Source organism: Mesoplodon mirus, assembly GCF_964341445.2.
Source record: "Mesoplodon mirus genome assembly, chromosome: 5".
Taxonomy (NCBI): domain Eukaryota; kingdom Metazoa; phylum Chordata; class Mammalia; order Artiodactyla; family Ziphiidae; genus Mesoplodon; species Mesoplodon mirus.
The window spans coordinates 126,897,024-126,915,764 of record NC_138980.1 but is presented as its reverse complement, the minus strand read 5'-3'; the positions used below and the strand labels follow the sequence as shown (position 1 = coordinate 126,915,764).

General features: G+C 37.0%; 1 protein-coding gene across 1 annotated transcript in view; it reads left to right on the top strand.

The window, feature by feature from the left end:
• FCHO2 (FCH and mu domain containing endocytic adaptor 2) overlaps positions 1-18,317 on the top strand; it is a 115,158-nt gene extending 96,841 nt beyond the window's left edge. The window contains exons 23-26 of the mRNA XM_082620477.1: positions 10,831-11,030; positions 11,772-11,836; positions 15,470-15,634; positions 15,952-18,317. Of these exons, the coding sequence (XP_082476603.1) occupies positions 10,831-11,030; positions 11,772-11,836; positions 15,470-15,634; positions 15,952-15,974 (453 nt within the window). The 3' untranslated portion in view covers positions 15,975-18,317. The remainder of the gene's footprint in view (positions 1-10,830; positions 11,031-11,771; positions 11,837-15,469; positions 15,635-15,951) is intronic.
• The last annotated feature ends 424 nt before the right edge of the window (positions 18,318-18,741 follow it).

Genomic DNA, 18,741 nt, shown 5'->3' with positions numbered 1-18,741 from the left:
TGCCCCGGTCTGGGAGGATCCCATATGCCGCGGAGCGGCTGGGCCCGTGAGCCATGGCCGCTGGGCCTGCGCGTCCGGAGCCTGTGCTCCGCAACGGGGGAGGCCACAACAGTGAGAGGCCCGCATACCGCAAAAAAAAAAAAAAAAAAAAAGATAGCTAAACAGCTCCTTCACATCAGCCAATGAGAAAAGGGCCACACTGAGGCGAGTAGGAGGCTGAGACACGGTCTCACCATAAGCCTCAACCCCATCATGGCAACCCACCATCTGGATGGAACTCACAAATCTGGAGCTTCTCCCTGAGGAACAAAGAGTTTGTAACCCGCATGGACACCCCAGCTTTTGAGACCTACACTTGATAGACGAGTCCCTAAAACATCTGGCTTTGAAAACCAGTGGAGCTCGTATCCACAAGAACCAAAGGGCTGTAGGGATCTGAGAAACGGCTTTAAAGGGCTTGCATGCAAACTCAAGCACCCTAGGTCCTAGCATTCAAGCGGCCATTTGAGAAGTGCACAGACTATATGTGAAAGAGATTCATTTGCTGATCTTAAAGCATTGGCTTGAGGGGCCAGGGCGTGTTGAGATACTCTCCAGGGAATGAGGTGCTGGAGGGCACCTCTTTTACTTGCTCCATCTACTTTGCTAAAGCCAACAGGCACCACTTTATTTATTTATTTTTTTTACTATAGACTTTTTCTCTTGGTGGGTGCCATCTTTACACTCCAACCAGTGGGCTCTCCCTCTCTCATGCTAAAGCTGGCTTTTTATTCAAGACCTCTTTCCCCCTTCCTCAGTGGGTGTCATCTTTGCACTCTCTTCTGTGACACCAGTATCTCCAAGAAGGGAGTTTTTGTAGATGTTTGGTGCCCCAGTTTTTGAAGCTGCAGCCCAGGGGACACCCTTGATCTCCTGGCTCTGGAGGCCAGGGGAGCTTGTATTTCTGGGTCCCACAGGACTATAACAATCAGTGAGACAGTTTTTGGCAGGCTCCTGCCCCCAGGGCAATGCACAGAAAGCAGACTGAAAAACACCCATAGTGTTTCTGTGAAAGAGACCCATGTGCTTGGCCTGGAGCAGCAGCCTAAGGGGCAGGCTTCAGGTCTGACACACATCTAGGGGTCTACAGATATGCTTTAGGGAACATAGGCTAGGGGAATGCAGTCAATTCACTCTCCCTCTGCCTTGCTACAGCTCACCAGTATCTCCCAGAAAGGAACTTATACACTCGTCTAGAGCCCTGATTTTTATGACTGTCACCCAGGGGACACCTCCAGATCATCTGATCTGGTGGCCAGCAGGGCTAACATTTGTATTCAATCCCACAGAACTATATATATTTGCATACTTTAAAAGCTGCTGCTGGGCTTCCCTGGTGGCGCAGTAGTTGACAGTCCGCCTGCCGATGCAGGGGACACAGGCTCGTGCCCCGGTCCGGGAAGATCCCACATGCTGCGGAGCGGCTGGGCCCGTGAGCCATGGCCGCTGAGCCTGCGCGTCCGGAGCCTGTGCTCCGCAATGGAAGAGGCCACAGCAGTGAGAGGCCCGCATACCGCAAAAAAAAAAGAAAAAAAAGCTGCTGCCTGAGGGTCTAGCTTCCTAGTCAGTCTGAATCTATGTGCTGGCAGATTTCCTGCTTTGAAAAACTGACAGGTCTTGGCACACCCTTGACAATTAGGAGCTATTAAATATAAAATAGGCTGCTTGGACAATCAGAGAGGTTTGAGAGGCAACCAAGAGCTAAGGCGAGGTTGAACAATAAGGTTCATCTCCTACACGAGGTTACTCTTTCAAGACTGGAAGGGGTGGCTATTTCATCTAATACAAAGAAGCGCAGAAAATCAAGTAAAACGAGGAAACGAATATATTCTAAAAGAACAAGATAAAACCTTAGAAAAGCACCTTAACGAAACAGAGATAAGTAATTTACCTTATAAAGAGTTCTAAGTAATGGTCATAAAATGCTCACCTCACTTGGGAGAAGGATGGATAAACACAGTGAGAACATCAACAAAGAAATAGAAAACATAAGAAAGTAACAAATAGAAGTCACTGGGCTGAAGAATACAATAACTGATCTGAAATATATACTGGAGGGGTTCAACAGCAGACTAGATGAAGCAAAGAAAGGATCAGTGAACTCAAAGACAGGGCAGTGGAACTCACCTAATCAGAACAGCAAAAAGAAAAAAGAATTTTAAAAAGCGGAGATAGCTTACAGGACTTAATGGGACAACATCAAGCAAACTAACATACACATTATAATGGTCCCAGAAGGAGAATAGAGGTAAAGGGACTGAAAACTTACTTGAAGAAATAATGGCTGAGAACTTCCCTAACCTGGGGAAGGAAACAGACATCCAGATCCAGGAAGCCCAGAGAGACCCGCACAAAGACACATTATAATTAAAATGTCAAACGTTTAAAAAAAGAATCTTAAAAGCAGCAAGAGAAAAACCAAGGGAGCTCTCATAAGACCATCAGCAGACTTTTCAGCAGAAACTTTGCAAGCCAGAAGGGATATATTCAAAGTAAACTTCTAACCAAGGATACTCTACCTGGCAGAGTTATTGCTCAGAATTGAAAGAAAGATAAGGAGTTTCCCAGGCAAGCAAAACCTAAAGGAGTTCATCACCAATAAACCAGCCTTACAAGAAATGTTAAAGGGACTTCTTTGCTGAAAAGGGTGCCAATTAGTAACAAAAGTATGAAAGTATAAATCTCACTGGTAAAGGTAAATATATAGTAGAGGTAGTGGATTAATCACAGAGTGAAAATAGTAAAAGGATAAAAGACAAAAATAGTAAAAATAACTCCAATAATTAGTGAAGGGATACACAAGATAAAAAGGTGTAAAATGTGACATCAAAAACAGAAAATAGAGGGGGAGTAAAAATACAGACCTTTAGAATGCATTCAAACTTACGTTGTTTGCAGCTTAAAATGGACTGTTATGTAGGTTGTTATATGTAAGCCTCATGGTAACAACCAAGCAAAAACCTATAGCAGATACACAAAAGATAATGACAAAGAAATTAACCATTCCACTAAAGAAAGTTATCAAACCACAAAGAAAGAGAGTAAGAGAACAGAACAGCCAGAAAATAATTAACAATATGCAGTGAATACATACCTGTCAATAATTATTTTAATTGTAAATGGACCAAATTCTTCAATCAATAGAGTGGCTAAATGGATTAAAAAAATAAGACCTATTTATATGCTGCCTATAAGATGCTCCCTTCAGATGTAAGGACACACACAGAATGAAAGTTGAAGGGATGGAAAAAGATGTTCTGTGCAAACAAACTAAATGAAAGCTTGGGTAGCTATACTTATATAAGAAAAACATAGACTAAAACAGAGACTGTAATAAGAGACAAAGAAGGGCATTACATATTGATAAAGGTGTCAATCCAACAAGAAGATGTTTAACATTTGTTAATAATTATGCACCCAAAAAATAATAATAATTATGCACCCAACATAGGAGCACCTAAATACATAGAGCAAATATTAAGAGACCTACCTAAAGGGAGAAATAGACAGCAATACAGTAATAGTTGGGGACCTTAATACCCACTTTTATTAATAGATAAGTTATCCCAACAGAAATCAATAAGGAAACATCAACCTTATATGACATGTTAGACCAGATGGACTTAACAGATATACAGAAAACATTCCATTCAAAAGCAGCAGAGTGCACATTCTTCTCAACTGCGTATGGAACATTTTCCCTGATCATATATTAGGTTAAAAAACAAGTCATAATAAATTTAACATTGGAGTCATATCAAGCATCTCTTTTAGGACCACAGTGGTATGAAACTAGATATCAGTTACAAGAAGAAGACTGGAAAAATCACAAATATGGATAGATTAAACAGTATGCTACTGAGTAACCAACGGGTCAATGAAGAAATCAAAGGAGAAATCAAAAAATACTTTGAAAAAAATGAAAATGGAAATACAACATACCAAAAATTCATGGGATGCAGCAGAAGCATTTCTAAGAGGGAAGTTCATAGTGATACATGCCTACCTCAAGAAACAAGAATAATCTCAAACAACTTAACTTTACACCTCAAGTAACTAGAAAAAGAAGAGCAAACGGAGCCCAAAGTTAGTTGAAGGAAAGTAATAACAAAGATCAGAGCAGAAATAGAGACTAAAAAGATCAATGAAACTAAGAGCTGGTTCTTTGAAAAGGTAAACAAAATTGACAAACCTTTATCTAGACTCACCAAGAAAAAAGGGGAGGGCTCAAATAAAACCAGAAATGAAGGAGGAGCTGTTATAACTGATACCACTGAAATACAGAGATTCATAAGATACTACTATGAACAATTATATGCCAACAAATTGCCAACAACCTACAAGAAATGGATACATTTCTAGGAACATACAGTCGGCTTTCCAATACTGAATCATGAAGAAGTAGAAAATATGAATAGATTACTAGTAAGGAGATATGAATCCGTAATCAGAAACCTTCCAACAAACAAAAGTCCGGGATCAAATGGTTTCACTACCAGAGGCTACCAGACACTAAAAGAATTATAGCAATTCTTCTCAAACTCTTCCCAAAAAATAGAAAAGGAGGGAACACTTCCAAACTCGTTTTATGAGGCCAGCATTACCCTGATACCAAAACCAGACAAGGACACTACAAGAAAAAATTACGGGCTGATATCCCTGATGAACATAGATGCAAAAATCCTCAACAAAATATTAGCAAACAAACTGCAACAATACATTAAAAGGGTCATACACCATGATCAAGTGGGATTTAGTCCAGGGATGAAAGGATGGTTTGACATCCAGAAATCAAGCAATGTGATACACCACATTAACAAATGAAGATGAAAATCGTATGATCATCTCAGTGGATTACAGAAAAAACATTTGACAAAATTTAAACATCCATTTATGATGAAAATTCCCAACACAGTGGGTATAGAGGGAACATACCTCCACATAATAAATGCCATATATGACAAGCCTATAGCTGATATGCTCAGTGGTGAAAATCTGAAAGATTTTCTTCTAAGATCAGGAACAAGACAAGGATGCCTACTCTCACCACTTTTATTCAACATAGTATTAAAGTTCTAGCCAGATAAGTTAGGCAAGAAAAAGAAAAGACATCCAAATTAGAAAGGAAGAAGTAAAATTGTCACTCTTTGCAGATGACATATGTAGAATACCTTTAGACTCCATAAGAAAAAAAACTCAGAATACTGAATAATAAATGAATAAACTGAATAATAAATGAATTCAGTAATGTTGCAAAATACAAAATATATAAAAATCTGTTGTGTTTCTATATACTAATAATGAACTAGCAGAGGAAATTAGGAAAATGATCCCATTTACAATTGCATCAAAAAGAATAAAATACTTAGGAATAAATTCAACCACAGAGGTGAAAGACCTGTACACTGAAAACTATAAGACAGTGATGAAAGAAATTAAAGACAAAACTAAATGAAAAGATACTCCATGCTCATCGATAGAATTAAAATTGTTAAGATATCCATACCACCCAAAGCAATCACAGGTTTAATGCAAAAACTGTTAAAATTCCACTGGCAGTTTTTCACAGGAATAGAATAAACTATCCTAAAATTTGTATGGAATCACAAAAGACCCCAAATAGCCAAAGCAATCTTGAGAAAGAACAAAAAGCTAGAGGCATCACGCTCCCTGATTTCAAACCATATGACATAGGTATAGTAATCAAAAGATGGTATTGGCAAAAAAATAGACACATAGATCAATGGAACAGAATAGAGAGTTCAGAAATAAACCCACACATACATGCTCAATTAATTTATGACAAAAGGAGCCAAGAATAAATAAACATTGGGGAAAGGACAGTCTCTTCAATAAACAGTATTGGGAAGATGTTAAAAAAAATAGTATTGGGAAAACTAAATAGCCACATGCAAAAGAATGAAACTAGACTACTGTATTACACAAAAATTGACTCAAAGTGGATTAAAGACTTGAATGCAAGACCTGAAACCCTGAAACTCATAGAAGAAAACATAGGTGGTAAGGTTCTTAACATCAGCCTTGGTGATCATTTTCTGGATTTGACTTCAGAAGCAAAGGCAACAAAAGCAAAATTAAACAAGCAGGACTACATTAAACTAAAAAGCTTCTGCACGACAAAGAACATCAACAAAATGGAAAGGCAATGTACTGAATGGGAGAAGATTATTTGCAAACAATATATCTGACAAGGGGTTAATATCCAAAATATATAAAGAACATACAACTCAATAGCAAAACAAACAATCTGATTTTAAAAGTGGACAGAGGATCTTTATAGACATTTTTCCAAAGAAGACATACAGATGGCCAAAAGATACATGAAAAGTTGCTCACCATCACTGATGATCAGGAAATGCAAACCAAAACCACAATAAGCTGTCATCTCACACCTGTGAGAATGGCTGTCATCAAAAAGACAAGGATGTAGAGAAAAGGGAGCCCTTGTGCACTGTTGGTGGGAATGTAAATTGATGTAGCCACTATGGAAGACACTTTGGAGGTTCCTCAAAAAATTAAAAATAGAACTACCATATGATCCAGCAATTCCGCTTCTGGGTATTTATCCGAGGAAAATGAAAATACTAACTTGAAAAGATTTTTGGACCCCAGTGTTCATTGCAGTGTTATTTACAGTAGCCAAGATATGGAAAAACCCAAATGTTCACCAATAAATGAATGGATAAAGAAGATTTGCTGCATATATACAATGGAATACTATTCAGCGAAGGAAACCTTGCCATTTGCAACCACATGAATGGACCTTGAGGGCATTATGCTAAATGAAATGAGTCAGAAAGGGAAGACAGAGATCGTATGATCTCACTTATGTGTGGAATCTAAAAAACAAACAAACCAGACCAAGTTCATAGGTACAGAGAACAGATTGGTGGTTGCTAGAGGCGCAGGGGGTTAGGAGTGGGTGAAATGGATGAAGGGGGTCAAAAGTTACAGACTATTGGTTATAAAATAAATAAGTAATGGGGATGTAATGTACAGCATGGTGTCCAAAGTTAATAATACTGTATTGCATATTTCAAAGTTGCTAAGAGTATATTTTAAAAGTTCTCACCACAGGAAAAAAAAATACTTTGTATGTATGGTGACAGAGGGTAACTAGACTTACTGTGGTGATCATTTCACAATGTATATAAATATCAAATTACTACACTGTACACCTGAAACTAATATAGTGTTACATGTCAATTATACTTCAATTAAAAAAATTTTTTAAAGATCTGTTACAGCATCCTTTCCTGTAGCTACAATGAAGACAAAAAATTTTTTTAACTAGTTAAGAAACATAACATCATCTCTGCTGCCTTGAATATAGTTAGAATGGTATACTTTACTTAAAGGAAGACTCGTATTCTAGAAAGCTTAGCTGTTCTAACTTAGCTTATAAATTTAATGTGATCCTGATCAGAAACTCAGTGGAGGTGTTTATATATTTGTGTCTGGAGACTTGACAGTATTTTCAAGTTCTCAGAAGAATAAAGCTCAGAAAATTAAGTTAAGAAACGTTTTAAACAGCAATGTGGAGTAATGTTTTAGTTTTAATGGGAAAACTTTGTAAGCCAGCAGTATTTAAAATAGTTTGGAACTGGCACAACAATAGATGGCCAGATGAATGAAACAGATTAGAGTATCCAGAAATAGATCTAAGAATAAATGGAAAATTCTTTCTATGACAAAGTAGCATTTCAAGACAATGTGGAAATGATGAATTTTTCAGTAAATGATACTGGGGCAGCAGGCTGGAGATTTGGGGAAAAAAATTCAGCTGAATCCCTAGCTCATACCTTTAACCAGAATAAAATCTGCATGTATCAAAGGTTTAATAATAAATGAAGCCATAAAGATATGAAAGCATGGATGAATATGTATGTATGTATGTGGGTATGTATGCACGTGTGTTGTGTATGTGTTGTAAATGTTTATTACATATTTTAATCTTGAAGTGTGGAATACCTTTCTGAATACAATACAAAACCCAGAAGTCATGCAATAAGAGAATGAGATACTTGAGACAAAAAGAAATACGTGTGTTTATAAGATGTTTGGTTAAAACACACAAACCCTTAAACAGAATCAGTATTTAATCTGAAGGAAAAGCATGTGTAATATTGTAAGACAGACCAAAAGGTTTACTCCAAAGAGCCCTTATAAATTAGAAATAAAAGATGAATAACTCAGTAGCTAACTTATGGAAAGATGCTCCATCTCAGTAGTAATCAGAACAATGAATATTAAGACAACAGTGAGATACCAGTTTTAGTCCTCATTAGATTGACAAAAATGAAAAAGACTGCTCTATTAGGAGAGGCGTGACCACTTGTTGATAGGAGTACAAATTAATAGAACCTCTTAGAAGGTAACTCTGTTAGATCATTGAGTATATGTAACCTTTAACTTAACAATTCCAGTTCCAGAAATCTGTTCTTTGGAAATCACACAAATTAGAGGGTGGGGGTGGTGGGGGGAAGGTAGAAAGGATATTCACTGCAGCATTGCTTGGAAACCACCTAAGTACACATCCACAGAGGAAGAGATTGATTAAATTAATTATTGTGGCCATTTAAAAGAATGAGACAGATCTACGTTTGCATCCCTAGAAAATTTGGAAGTATATGTACCATGATGTTAACAGTGGGGAGTAAAACTAACACCACACACAAAAATTAACTCAAAATGGATTCGAGACCTAAATGTAAGACCAGACACTATAAAACTCTTAGAGGAAAACATAGGAAGAACACTCTGACATAAATCACAGCAAGATCTTTTTTGATTCACCTCCTAGAGTAATGGAAATAAAAACAAAAATAAACAAATGGGACCTAATGAAACTTAAAAGCTTTTGCACAGCAAAGGAAACCATAAACAAGGTGAAAAGACAACGCTCAAAATGGGAGAAAACATTTGCAAATGAATCAACAGACAAAGGATTAATCTCCAAAATATATAAATAGCTCATGCAGCTCAATATTAAAAAAACAAACAACCCAATCCAAAAATGGGCAGAAGACCTCAATAGACATTTCTCCAAAGAAGACATACAGCTGGCCAAGAAGCACATGAAAAGCTGCTCAACATCACTAATTATTAGAGAAATGCAAACCAAAAGTACAATAAGATATCACCTCACACCAGTTAGAATGGGCAACATCAGAAAATCTACAAATAACCAATGCTGGAGAGGGTGTGGAGAAAAGGGAACCCTCTTGCACTGTTGGTGGGAATGTAAATTGATACAGCCACTATGGAGAACAGTATGGAGGTTCCTTAAAAATCTAAAAATAGAATTACCATATGACCCAGCAATCCCACTACTGGGCGTATACCCAGAGAAACCATAATTCAAAAAGACACATGTACCCCAATGTTCATTGCAGCACTATTTACAATAGCCAGGTCATGGAAGCAACCTAAATGCCCATCAACAGACAAATGGATAAAGAAGATGTGGTACATATATACAATGGAATATTAGTCAGCCATAAAAAGGAACGAAATTGAGTCATTTGTTGAGACATGGATGGATCTAGAGACTGTCATACAGAGTGAAGTAAGTCAGAAAGAGAAAAATACCGTATATTAACACACATATGTGGAACCTAGAAAAATGGTACAGATGAACCAGTTTGCAGGGCAGAAATTGAGACACAGATGTAGAGAACAAACGTATGGACACCAAGGGGGAGAAGTGGTGGTGGTGGGTGGTGGTGGGATGAATTGGGAGATTGGGATTGACATGTATACACTGATGTGCATAAAATGGATGACTAATAAGAACCTGCTGTATAAAAAAAAATTTTTTTAATTAAAAAAAGTGGGGAGTAAGAATGCCAAGAGATAAATTTCCTATTTCATATATTTGTGTCTTATTTGAATTTTTAATAGGATAATTGTATTAAAATGGCTTATGTTTCTAGTAAATAAATACTTTAAAGAATAAAAAAGTGCTGCCACTTAACGTTGGCTTAAAGTTTATCCCAAGTATTTATCATTCATTCAGCAAATATTTATTATTCAGTGCTTGCTAATTGCTGTGAGTAGCACAGGGAAATAGACAGTAAACATAGTAAGTAAATAATGTATGTTGTGCTATGGAGAAAGGAAAGTCTGTAGAGTAAGGTAAGGAAGAGTGAAAATACAGTTTTCAATGTAATAGATCTCATTGAAAAGGAGTAAGTCATTTGAGCAAGGAACGGAAGAATTGGAAGGAATTGCACCATTTACTGTAGTTCATGTGATTAAAATTAAACATTTCAAGATGGAAGTATTCTAACTCCAGGCTTGCAGAACTGCGTGGCGATCCAGTTTTTCTAACTGTTTTAAGTCTGAATTCTTAAAAAGAATCTCAGAATTCTATGTTGAATGTTGAGAGGTTCTCAAACATTACATGCATAAATAAGAATCACGTAACACGCTGATTTCTGTGCCCTGTACCTAAGCAGTTGAATCAGATCTTCTGCATTTGGAAGGCAGCTATACTAATCCCTATACCACCAGTGCCTCCAGATTTTCTGCATTTGGAGCCAGTGGAATGTGCATTTTAAACAAGCACCACAGAAATTTTGATGTAAATAGTCCCAGGTCCACACTTACGCCTTTGAGATGAGCCTGCTTCACTCCGCCTAGCAAAAGACAGCTCCCTCATTATTATTTTTGAATGTGTGAGCTCTTGTGTTCAAGTATATGTCGTTAACATGACTTGTTTACTTTTTTAGGTCAAAGGCAATTGTTTGTTTTTTTCTCTCTTTAAAGGTATCATCAAATGGTATCCAGTCCACTCCTCTAAATCTTGCAACATACTGGAAATGTAGTGCCGGCACCACAGATCTTAGAGTGGATTATAAGTACAACCCAGAAGCTATGGTGGTACCAAGTGTGCTTTCCAATGTACAGGTGGTCGTACCAGTGGATGGAGGAGTCACAAACATGCAGTCCCTTCCCCCTGCAATATGGTAAATTAAGTAGATTTCTGAATTCCCACTAAGTTTCTGTTGCAATCCCTGAGTCTGAGAACCTAAGTTCTGAAAGTTGTCTTACAAGGTAGTGTATTTTCCCAAAGAAACCATGCTATAAAAGGTACTGTACATTTTACTAGTCAAGCTACAGTAGCCGCAACCCAAAATAAACTAGTCTTGCTGTCCCCACCCAGACTCGAATGATTCAATACAACTTTACCCTTAGGCAAAGTATGTCATTTCTCTAAACTTTCTTTTTTTTCGTTTTAAAAATAAAGATATTATTTTATAGGATTAAATATAGCATCTAGCATATCTATAGGAATACCTATCTGGTTAGTCTTTAGTATTAGTTTTTACATCTCTTAACTACCTCTCTTGTTCCCTCCATTAATATTAGTATAGACTCTAACCACTCTTCGTTTATATTTGCTTCACCGTTTAGTAATAAAACCGTGTTTTCCTTGAGTAATGAAGATACTGGGTCACCTATGCATTGTTTTCCTTTCTCTGATCAGTAGAAATGAAAAGAATTTACATAATTTGGTAAATATCCATTTATAAAGATAATAGTATTATATTTATATTACTCATAAACACATTTTCACCAGGTGATACTATTCAAAGTAAATCTAGCACCATAGTTCTAGTGAAATATTTAAAATGTATTTATTGAGTGTTAACTTACGTACAAGGTACTATTCTAGACACATTATCTGAAAACGTTTGTTCTTACAGGAATGCAGAACAGATGAAAGCCTTTTGGAAACTCTCTGGTATTTCAGAAAAATCAGAAAATAGAGGTAAGTGTGTGCATGTTTTTTTCGTTGTTTATAATGTGATGTCACATGGATTTTTTCGGCATGTTTATGGAAAATTTTCTCCTGGAATTTCATGCCTTCAATTCTAAAACTGACCACTAGGTGGAAGTTAATACCTTATAATAAGAGTGGACCAGTTGAGATTCAGAACACATTTTTTTCTTCTAGATTGAATATGCTTTCTCTGAGAAAAATAATATTTTGCTATAGCTTTATAAATATTATATAAATGCTTATGTTCACATGCTACCATTAATAGAAGATACCTAATAAAGTAAATTTATAGAAGTCTAGGTAACCTGATAATTGAAACTGAAAACTAATTGATACTAATTAACACACTCTTTAGCTCATTCTTGGGGTCCTCCTGGCCTCCCAGAAATCATGCAGAAGCTTCCCGGCCTTAAAAAGCCCCTCTGTCTTTTCTCTGTCGGGAGAACCTTACCTTGGTCATTTCCCCTTATTAAAACTAACCATCAACAGCCTTTAATTCTGTGACCATTATTTTAAGGAGAAGCAAGTTAATTGCCTCCTCCCACCATGTCCGCATCTGTGTTCCCAATGCAAAGAAAAAGTCTCTGCGAGTTAGTTGATCACTCCTAGTATATCCCCTAACTCAATTTAGAATACAATTCCCAGGACAGTCAAGACTAACTTTTTTTTAAAAATTTATTTATTTTTGGCTGTGTTGGGTCTTTGTTGCTGCGCACGGGCTTTCTCTGGTTGTGGCGAGAGGGGGCTACTCTTCATTGCGGTGCGCGGGCTTCTCATTGCGGTGGCTTCTCTTGTTGTGGAGCACGGGCTCTAGGCGCGCAGGCTTCAGTAGTTGCAGCATGCGGGCTTAGTAGTTGTGGCTTGTGGGCTCTAGAGCACAGGCTCAGTAGTTGTGGCACACGGGCTTAGTTGCTCCACAGCATGTGGGATCTCCCCGGACCAGGGCTTGTCCCCTGCATTGGCAGGCAGATTCTTAACCAGTGTGCCACCGGGGAAGCCCAAGTCTTTAACATTTTATTTGTAGTTTCTCTTAATCAAAGGAGAGTTCTCCTGCCCTCTTTTGAATGCCTAATTAATCTCCAGTTACTTTTCCTATTCAGTAGCGTTTTTTGGCATTTCAAGTTTTGCTCAGCTTTTTCCTTCTAAACATTTTAAGCATAATGTGATCAAAATGTAAAACATATCATCAGTAGTTTTTCTCATAGGTATTTCTGCATAAAAGTCCAGGAACATACCTCGTATTGTCTGTTCATTCAGACCTGCTGTGCTGAACCAGACTTTTACTACTAGAGAACAACACATTGTATGAAATAACCTAGCTAATCTCTAGTTCCTTTGTTCCTGTTTGGTACTTAAAGGTTGCCTATTTTCAAGGGTAAACTGTACTGATTTTTTACTCTAACTGTATGGCTATGGGAGACAAAACTGAAATTCCTAGTTGAAACTGGAAGTAAACCAGAAATGCTACTTGAATTGAGAGTTTACAACCAGTTAGCCAGGAAGAAAGGGTATATTTTCCCCATATTTAATGAAACAGTATTACTGTAAATATTTACCAAGAAGGGAGTTTGTTCTCTTAAAAATAAGACACAAATTTTCTAACCAGATATATTAATAGTTTCCCTCTGCTGTTCAGGTATCAGAGTGTCTATGTGAGGAAATGGAAACATCTTATAAATGTGGTTCTGAGTTGGTTAGTCAGCCTTTAAATAAAAATCTCCAAATTAGAATACTGTAAAACAGAAATCTATTTCTATTTTGCCTTTATGCCCAGAAGAGGGACAGGAAATAATTCTAAAGTTTAAGGATTGCCAAAGTGGCTGCTCTTGGCCTGTGGTGGAACTTTCACAGAATTGAATTTTGCATATCAAGAACTGTAAAAGTTTAAGGAGGGCTTGGGCAAGCGTTAAGAATTATACAGCAGTTCATCTTCCCAATTGATCTGTGCCACCAGGTACAATAGTATAGGATGGGTCATAGTTATATTTTCTTCCAGATTTCTCTCTGTAGTGTTCAGCTTCTATGCGGGGAATCACAGAATGTCACTCCTACTGTCCAGCAGTTCTTTCCCCAGCCAGAAACCCGGGAATCCTCCTAGGCTCCTCCTCCTTTTCACCCCTTGATTTCAACTCTTAAATATCGTTCAAATTCACTCCTTTCTTTCCTTTCCCTTAGCCTAGTTCAGATCCCCTTTTCCTGTCACCTAGAATCCTAGACTATTTTGTTGACCTTCAGGTGGTTTCCCTACATTGCATCTTGTACCTTTCTGCCCTTCTAAGAGACTTACCTGAAATGTTTGTCTTCCATATCTTAGGTGGTTCCTTATGGTTATTTATTCTGGTGATTTGTAAAGATATTTAGAGCTCGTTCCTTGCTGCCAGTCTAGTCTCCTCTTCTGCCACTCTCTTCCACCTGTACCCTCTTCTCCAGCTCTTCTGATGTAGGTGTAGCTCTCTTAAATGCGTCATGCTCTGTCAGGTCTCCCATCTCTACCTGTAGTCACCTTTGCCTGAGATACAGGCCGGTCATCCCCACACCATTTTATGTGCCCATAGCTTTTTTTTTTTCTTAACATTTAGCATGTTAAGAAAATAGCGTTTTCTTAGCATTTATAATATTCATAATTATTTACTATTTATGCCACAGTTAGACTGAGTTATGCTGAATAAATGGTTATATTGAAAAGAAAGCCCCTCAGACATAATTGGCATGATGTTAGACCAGTTAAATTTTAAAACAAAGGGTGTTAGCATATGGTATTTGTTTTTCTCTTTCTGACTTACTTCACTCTGTATGACAGACTCTAGGTCCATCCACCTCACTACAAATAACTCAATTTCGTTTCTTTTTATGACTGAGTAATATTCCATTGTATATATGTGCCACATCTTCTTTATCCATTTATACACTACCAAACGTAAAATAGAGAGCTAGTGGGAAGCAGCTGCATAGAACAGGGAGATCAGCTCCGTGCTTTGTGTCCACCTAGAGGGGTGAGATAGGGAGGGTGGGAGGGAGACGCAAGAAGAAGGAGATATGGGGATATATGTATATGTATAGCTGATTCACTTTGTTATAAAGCAGAAACTAACACACCACTGTAAAGCAATTATACTCCAATAAAGATGTTAACATATATATATATATATATATATATGCGGGGGAAAAAAAAGAAGGGTGAATACAAAATAGTAATGTTGATACAGCTCTTCCCAGTCTTAGCTGTCTTAGCTTCTTTACCTCTCCCGCCCATGATATGGTAGTCAGCAGTCCTTTTCTTTTGACTTTATTCCCACTCATCCCTTCTAGGGCTTCCTTCTGAGCGGCCCTCAGACTTGTCTTTTGACTCATTTCAACATGCATATAGCATAGGAATCTCAATAGTAAATGCCTCTGAAGATTATTATTAATTAAGTCAAAGAGAAGCACGGATGAAGATTACTTAACGAAAATTCAGATTCACTGAATAAAGTCTGATTTGGAAACAGGACATTGATTTGTTTGCTGTGCACATTTCACGAATCTGGCACAGGACAGACACAGTTCAGCTTACTTGCTCATTTGCCTTTTTCGGTGTGAAATATATTATCCTGTATAAGTTCTTTGTTCTCTTCCTTGTAGGTTCTGGGTCCCTCAGAGCGAAATTTGATCTTTCCGAAGGGCCCAGCACACCCACGACACTTGCAATGCAGTTCCTCAGCGAGGGAAGTACCCTCTCAGGAGTAGATGTTGAACTTGCAGGCACTGGCTACAGGCTTTCCTTAGTGAAGAAGCGGTTTGCCACTGGTAAGTTGGGAGATTTCAAGCTTTATAATGTACATGGGGAACATTTGTACCCTAACATTTACTAAATGACTGTCAAGGAGTTTATAGTCTAAAGGCATGGAAATGTTTTCTTTGACCTTTGGTACAAGGTGCCAGATAGAGACACACCTGGGAGAGAGAGTACTCACGGTCAGTTTAGCTGAACACCTGTGATCTGATTCTAACGTATTGTAAGCAGCAGATGGGAACTGGGGTTTGTATCTGTAACCACAGTGAAAATATTCTCCTTCGAGTTCATTTGAAATTATAATTGCAAAGGTCTGCTTGGTGTTTTTCAGGACGATACTTGGCAGATTGTTGATGGACCTGGGAAGGTGGTTGGCTCAAGGGAGTAGTACAAACCTGCCATTCTGCATTATCTGTTCTTTCCAAACACTATTCTAACTTGTATTATGTCTTTAAGAGCTGACGACAAACATTAAATTGCACTTTTGAAGTGAGTCATCGAAAGAAATAGCACTGAAATGATTTTCAACGCTGTAAATGATAAACTGCAATATTCAGGAAACACATTTATTCAGATTGTCAGTAAAATGAAGTTTTTATAGGCTGAAATTTTAAATTATCTTCAGTGTCTGTGGTTATAGTGTAATACCAGGCCTGAAATTTCAGGAGAGCAAGCACAAAATAATTTAGCTTTCCATAAGTTTTTAGAGTCAGAGATAATTTTGAAATTTTATAAGTTTTGATATTGAATGGATACAGACAGAACGTGAATTCTAAGTTTTGGATAATGTTCATTTATAACACTCAATCAAATTGAGTTTTGTGCCATAATCAGACCAGAGTCCAAGGTGTTTGCAAAATCTATAATTTGATTCTCATATAAACATATTAATAAAGTGTAAATGGTGTTTTATATGATTTTTTTTAATCCTCAAGTGCAATGTGTTTTAAAATAAGCTTGCAAAAGACAGCAGAGAAATTTACTTCTGCAGTTAACTTTATAGAAGTTGTGATTGTTTTGATGAATTAATGCTGTAGATTTAATTTATTTTTATATGGATTGCATAATGTGTGCCTTGTAAAACAATAACAAAACCCAGAAATGTGCCTATCTAGTTTGTGTTCATTAATGTGCCTCACTTTTTTCCTAACAGTCTGGATCTTCTATTCGGAATCTTAAAGTAGTCAAGGATTTTTACAAGATAATTGCAATTTTCATAAATACCTTTGGCCGCAATTGGGAAGGGAGTTCAGAATAACTAAAGGACAATTTATACTTAAGAACCCTGGCTCGCTTCTTTAGTGATACACTGTAGCCACTAGAGAAATAACTAATGGCATATGTTTACAGGGGAAAAAATTACCTTCAGATATTCCACCTTAACCTCATCAGAAAGTTCTGCAAAGCTGTAATGATAAATTGGTAACTGGTATTTTAACTCTCCATTTAACATTTCCCTTCACTCTGTTATTGGAAATCTGTACATTTATTTCCTGAATGTGTTGTGAGCATGAATTTTGTAGTAGTTTGTGAGGAACACTTTAGAAAAGATTAGTTTTGGCATTTTCAACAATTGGAAAAATTACCGATTTGTATGTTCTTGTTCTTATTTAATTGCCACCTGCTAAAAATAGGGAAATTATTTGAAATGATGGATTGGGTTAAGCATTTCTTAATATTACTAATATTAAATAGTAAAAATCCTAACTTTATAGCAAATCCTGATTAATTGAAGGAATTAAATATTTTGGACACAGTTTCATAATTTACAAATGGGAAATTTATTTGTAAGTACCAGTGTCCTGCATTTTGCATAGAAGTAATAAAATGTGTTATATATGATAATTTATATAAAACCACTAATTGTTCTGTTAAGCTTTACAGAAAATAAAACCCCTCCTACTAGACATTTATGTAACATCTTGCTATATTAAATACAGCAGAAAATCTACTCATTAGTAATATATGTAACACAATATGTGCTTTTTAATATATCCATGTTAGCCCAATTCTAAATTTAGATTTGACTAAAGCAGTACATAAGAGAATTTGCTCAAATTTTCATCTTTACTAAATAGTGGACAAAATTAGAATTTCTAACTTATATTGTACTCTTTTAAATGCCAATTACAGTCCCTTACTGGAATCTTAACTGTAACTGCTTTGCAGTCAAACTGCTTTTATTGGGCAGTTAATGTTTTATTGTTGGAACTTAGACACCATTATACTCACCATGTTTGTTCTTAATCAAGTATTACCTTACAATGTACAAACTAGTGAAATGGTTAAACTTCTGCACTTTCCTAATTACCACAGTCTTCATACCAAGTGCTGATACATAAATTTGTATTGGGTGCAGGTTACAATTTTGAAGCCATATGAGTTTATATTGATTTTTTCATTTAAAAATCCACTAATGGTGTAAAAAAGACCAATAGATTTTCAATCGGAAATGTATTTAGCAAGCTGGTTCTTGCTTATGTATAGGATAAACTTTGTAGCTGCCTCTTTAACCAAGAACTTGTAAACACAGAACTCTAACAAATGTGAGTTTTTACGAATTGTTATTTACTACTTTGAGTTGTAATTAGAACAAGGCAAATCTTACAAAATTTTGTAAATATTTTTGATTTTTTCATAAAAATGTAAATTTTACATAAAAGTTGTGCCCTTAATAAACATGTAATATATAATTTATCAGTTGGTTTGTGTGTTCTTGTACTCTTGTTTATAGTAATAATAGCTATATCATAGACTTTAGGACAAGGCAAGCTAGGTAAGCAATGAATAATTGGTGTTGAACTTTGTATCACCATTTAGACAGGCATATAGATTGGTCTCTTATTTAGTTTTTTTGTTTTTTTTTTTGCGGTATGCGGGCCTCTCACTGTTGTGGCCTCTCCCGTTGCGGAGCACAGGCTCCGGATGCGCAGGCCCAGCGGCCATGGCTCACGGGCCCAGCCGCTCCGCGGCATATGGGATCCTCCCAGACCGGGGCACGAACCCGCGTCCCCTGCATCGGCAGGCGGACTCTCAACCACTGCGCCACCAGGGAGGCCCTCTTATTTAGTTTTAACTGATCATATAGGAAAACTTCATTTGGACTATAACCCAAAAGTAT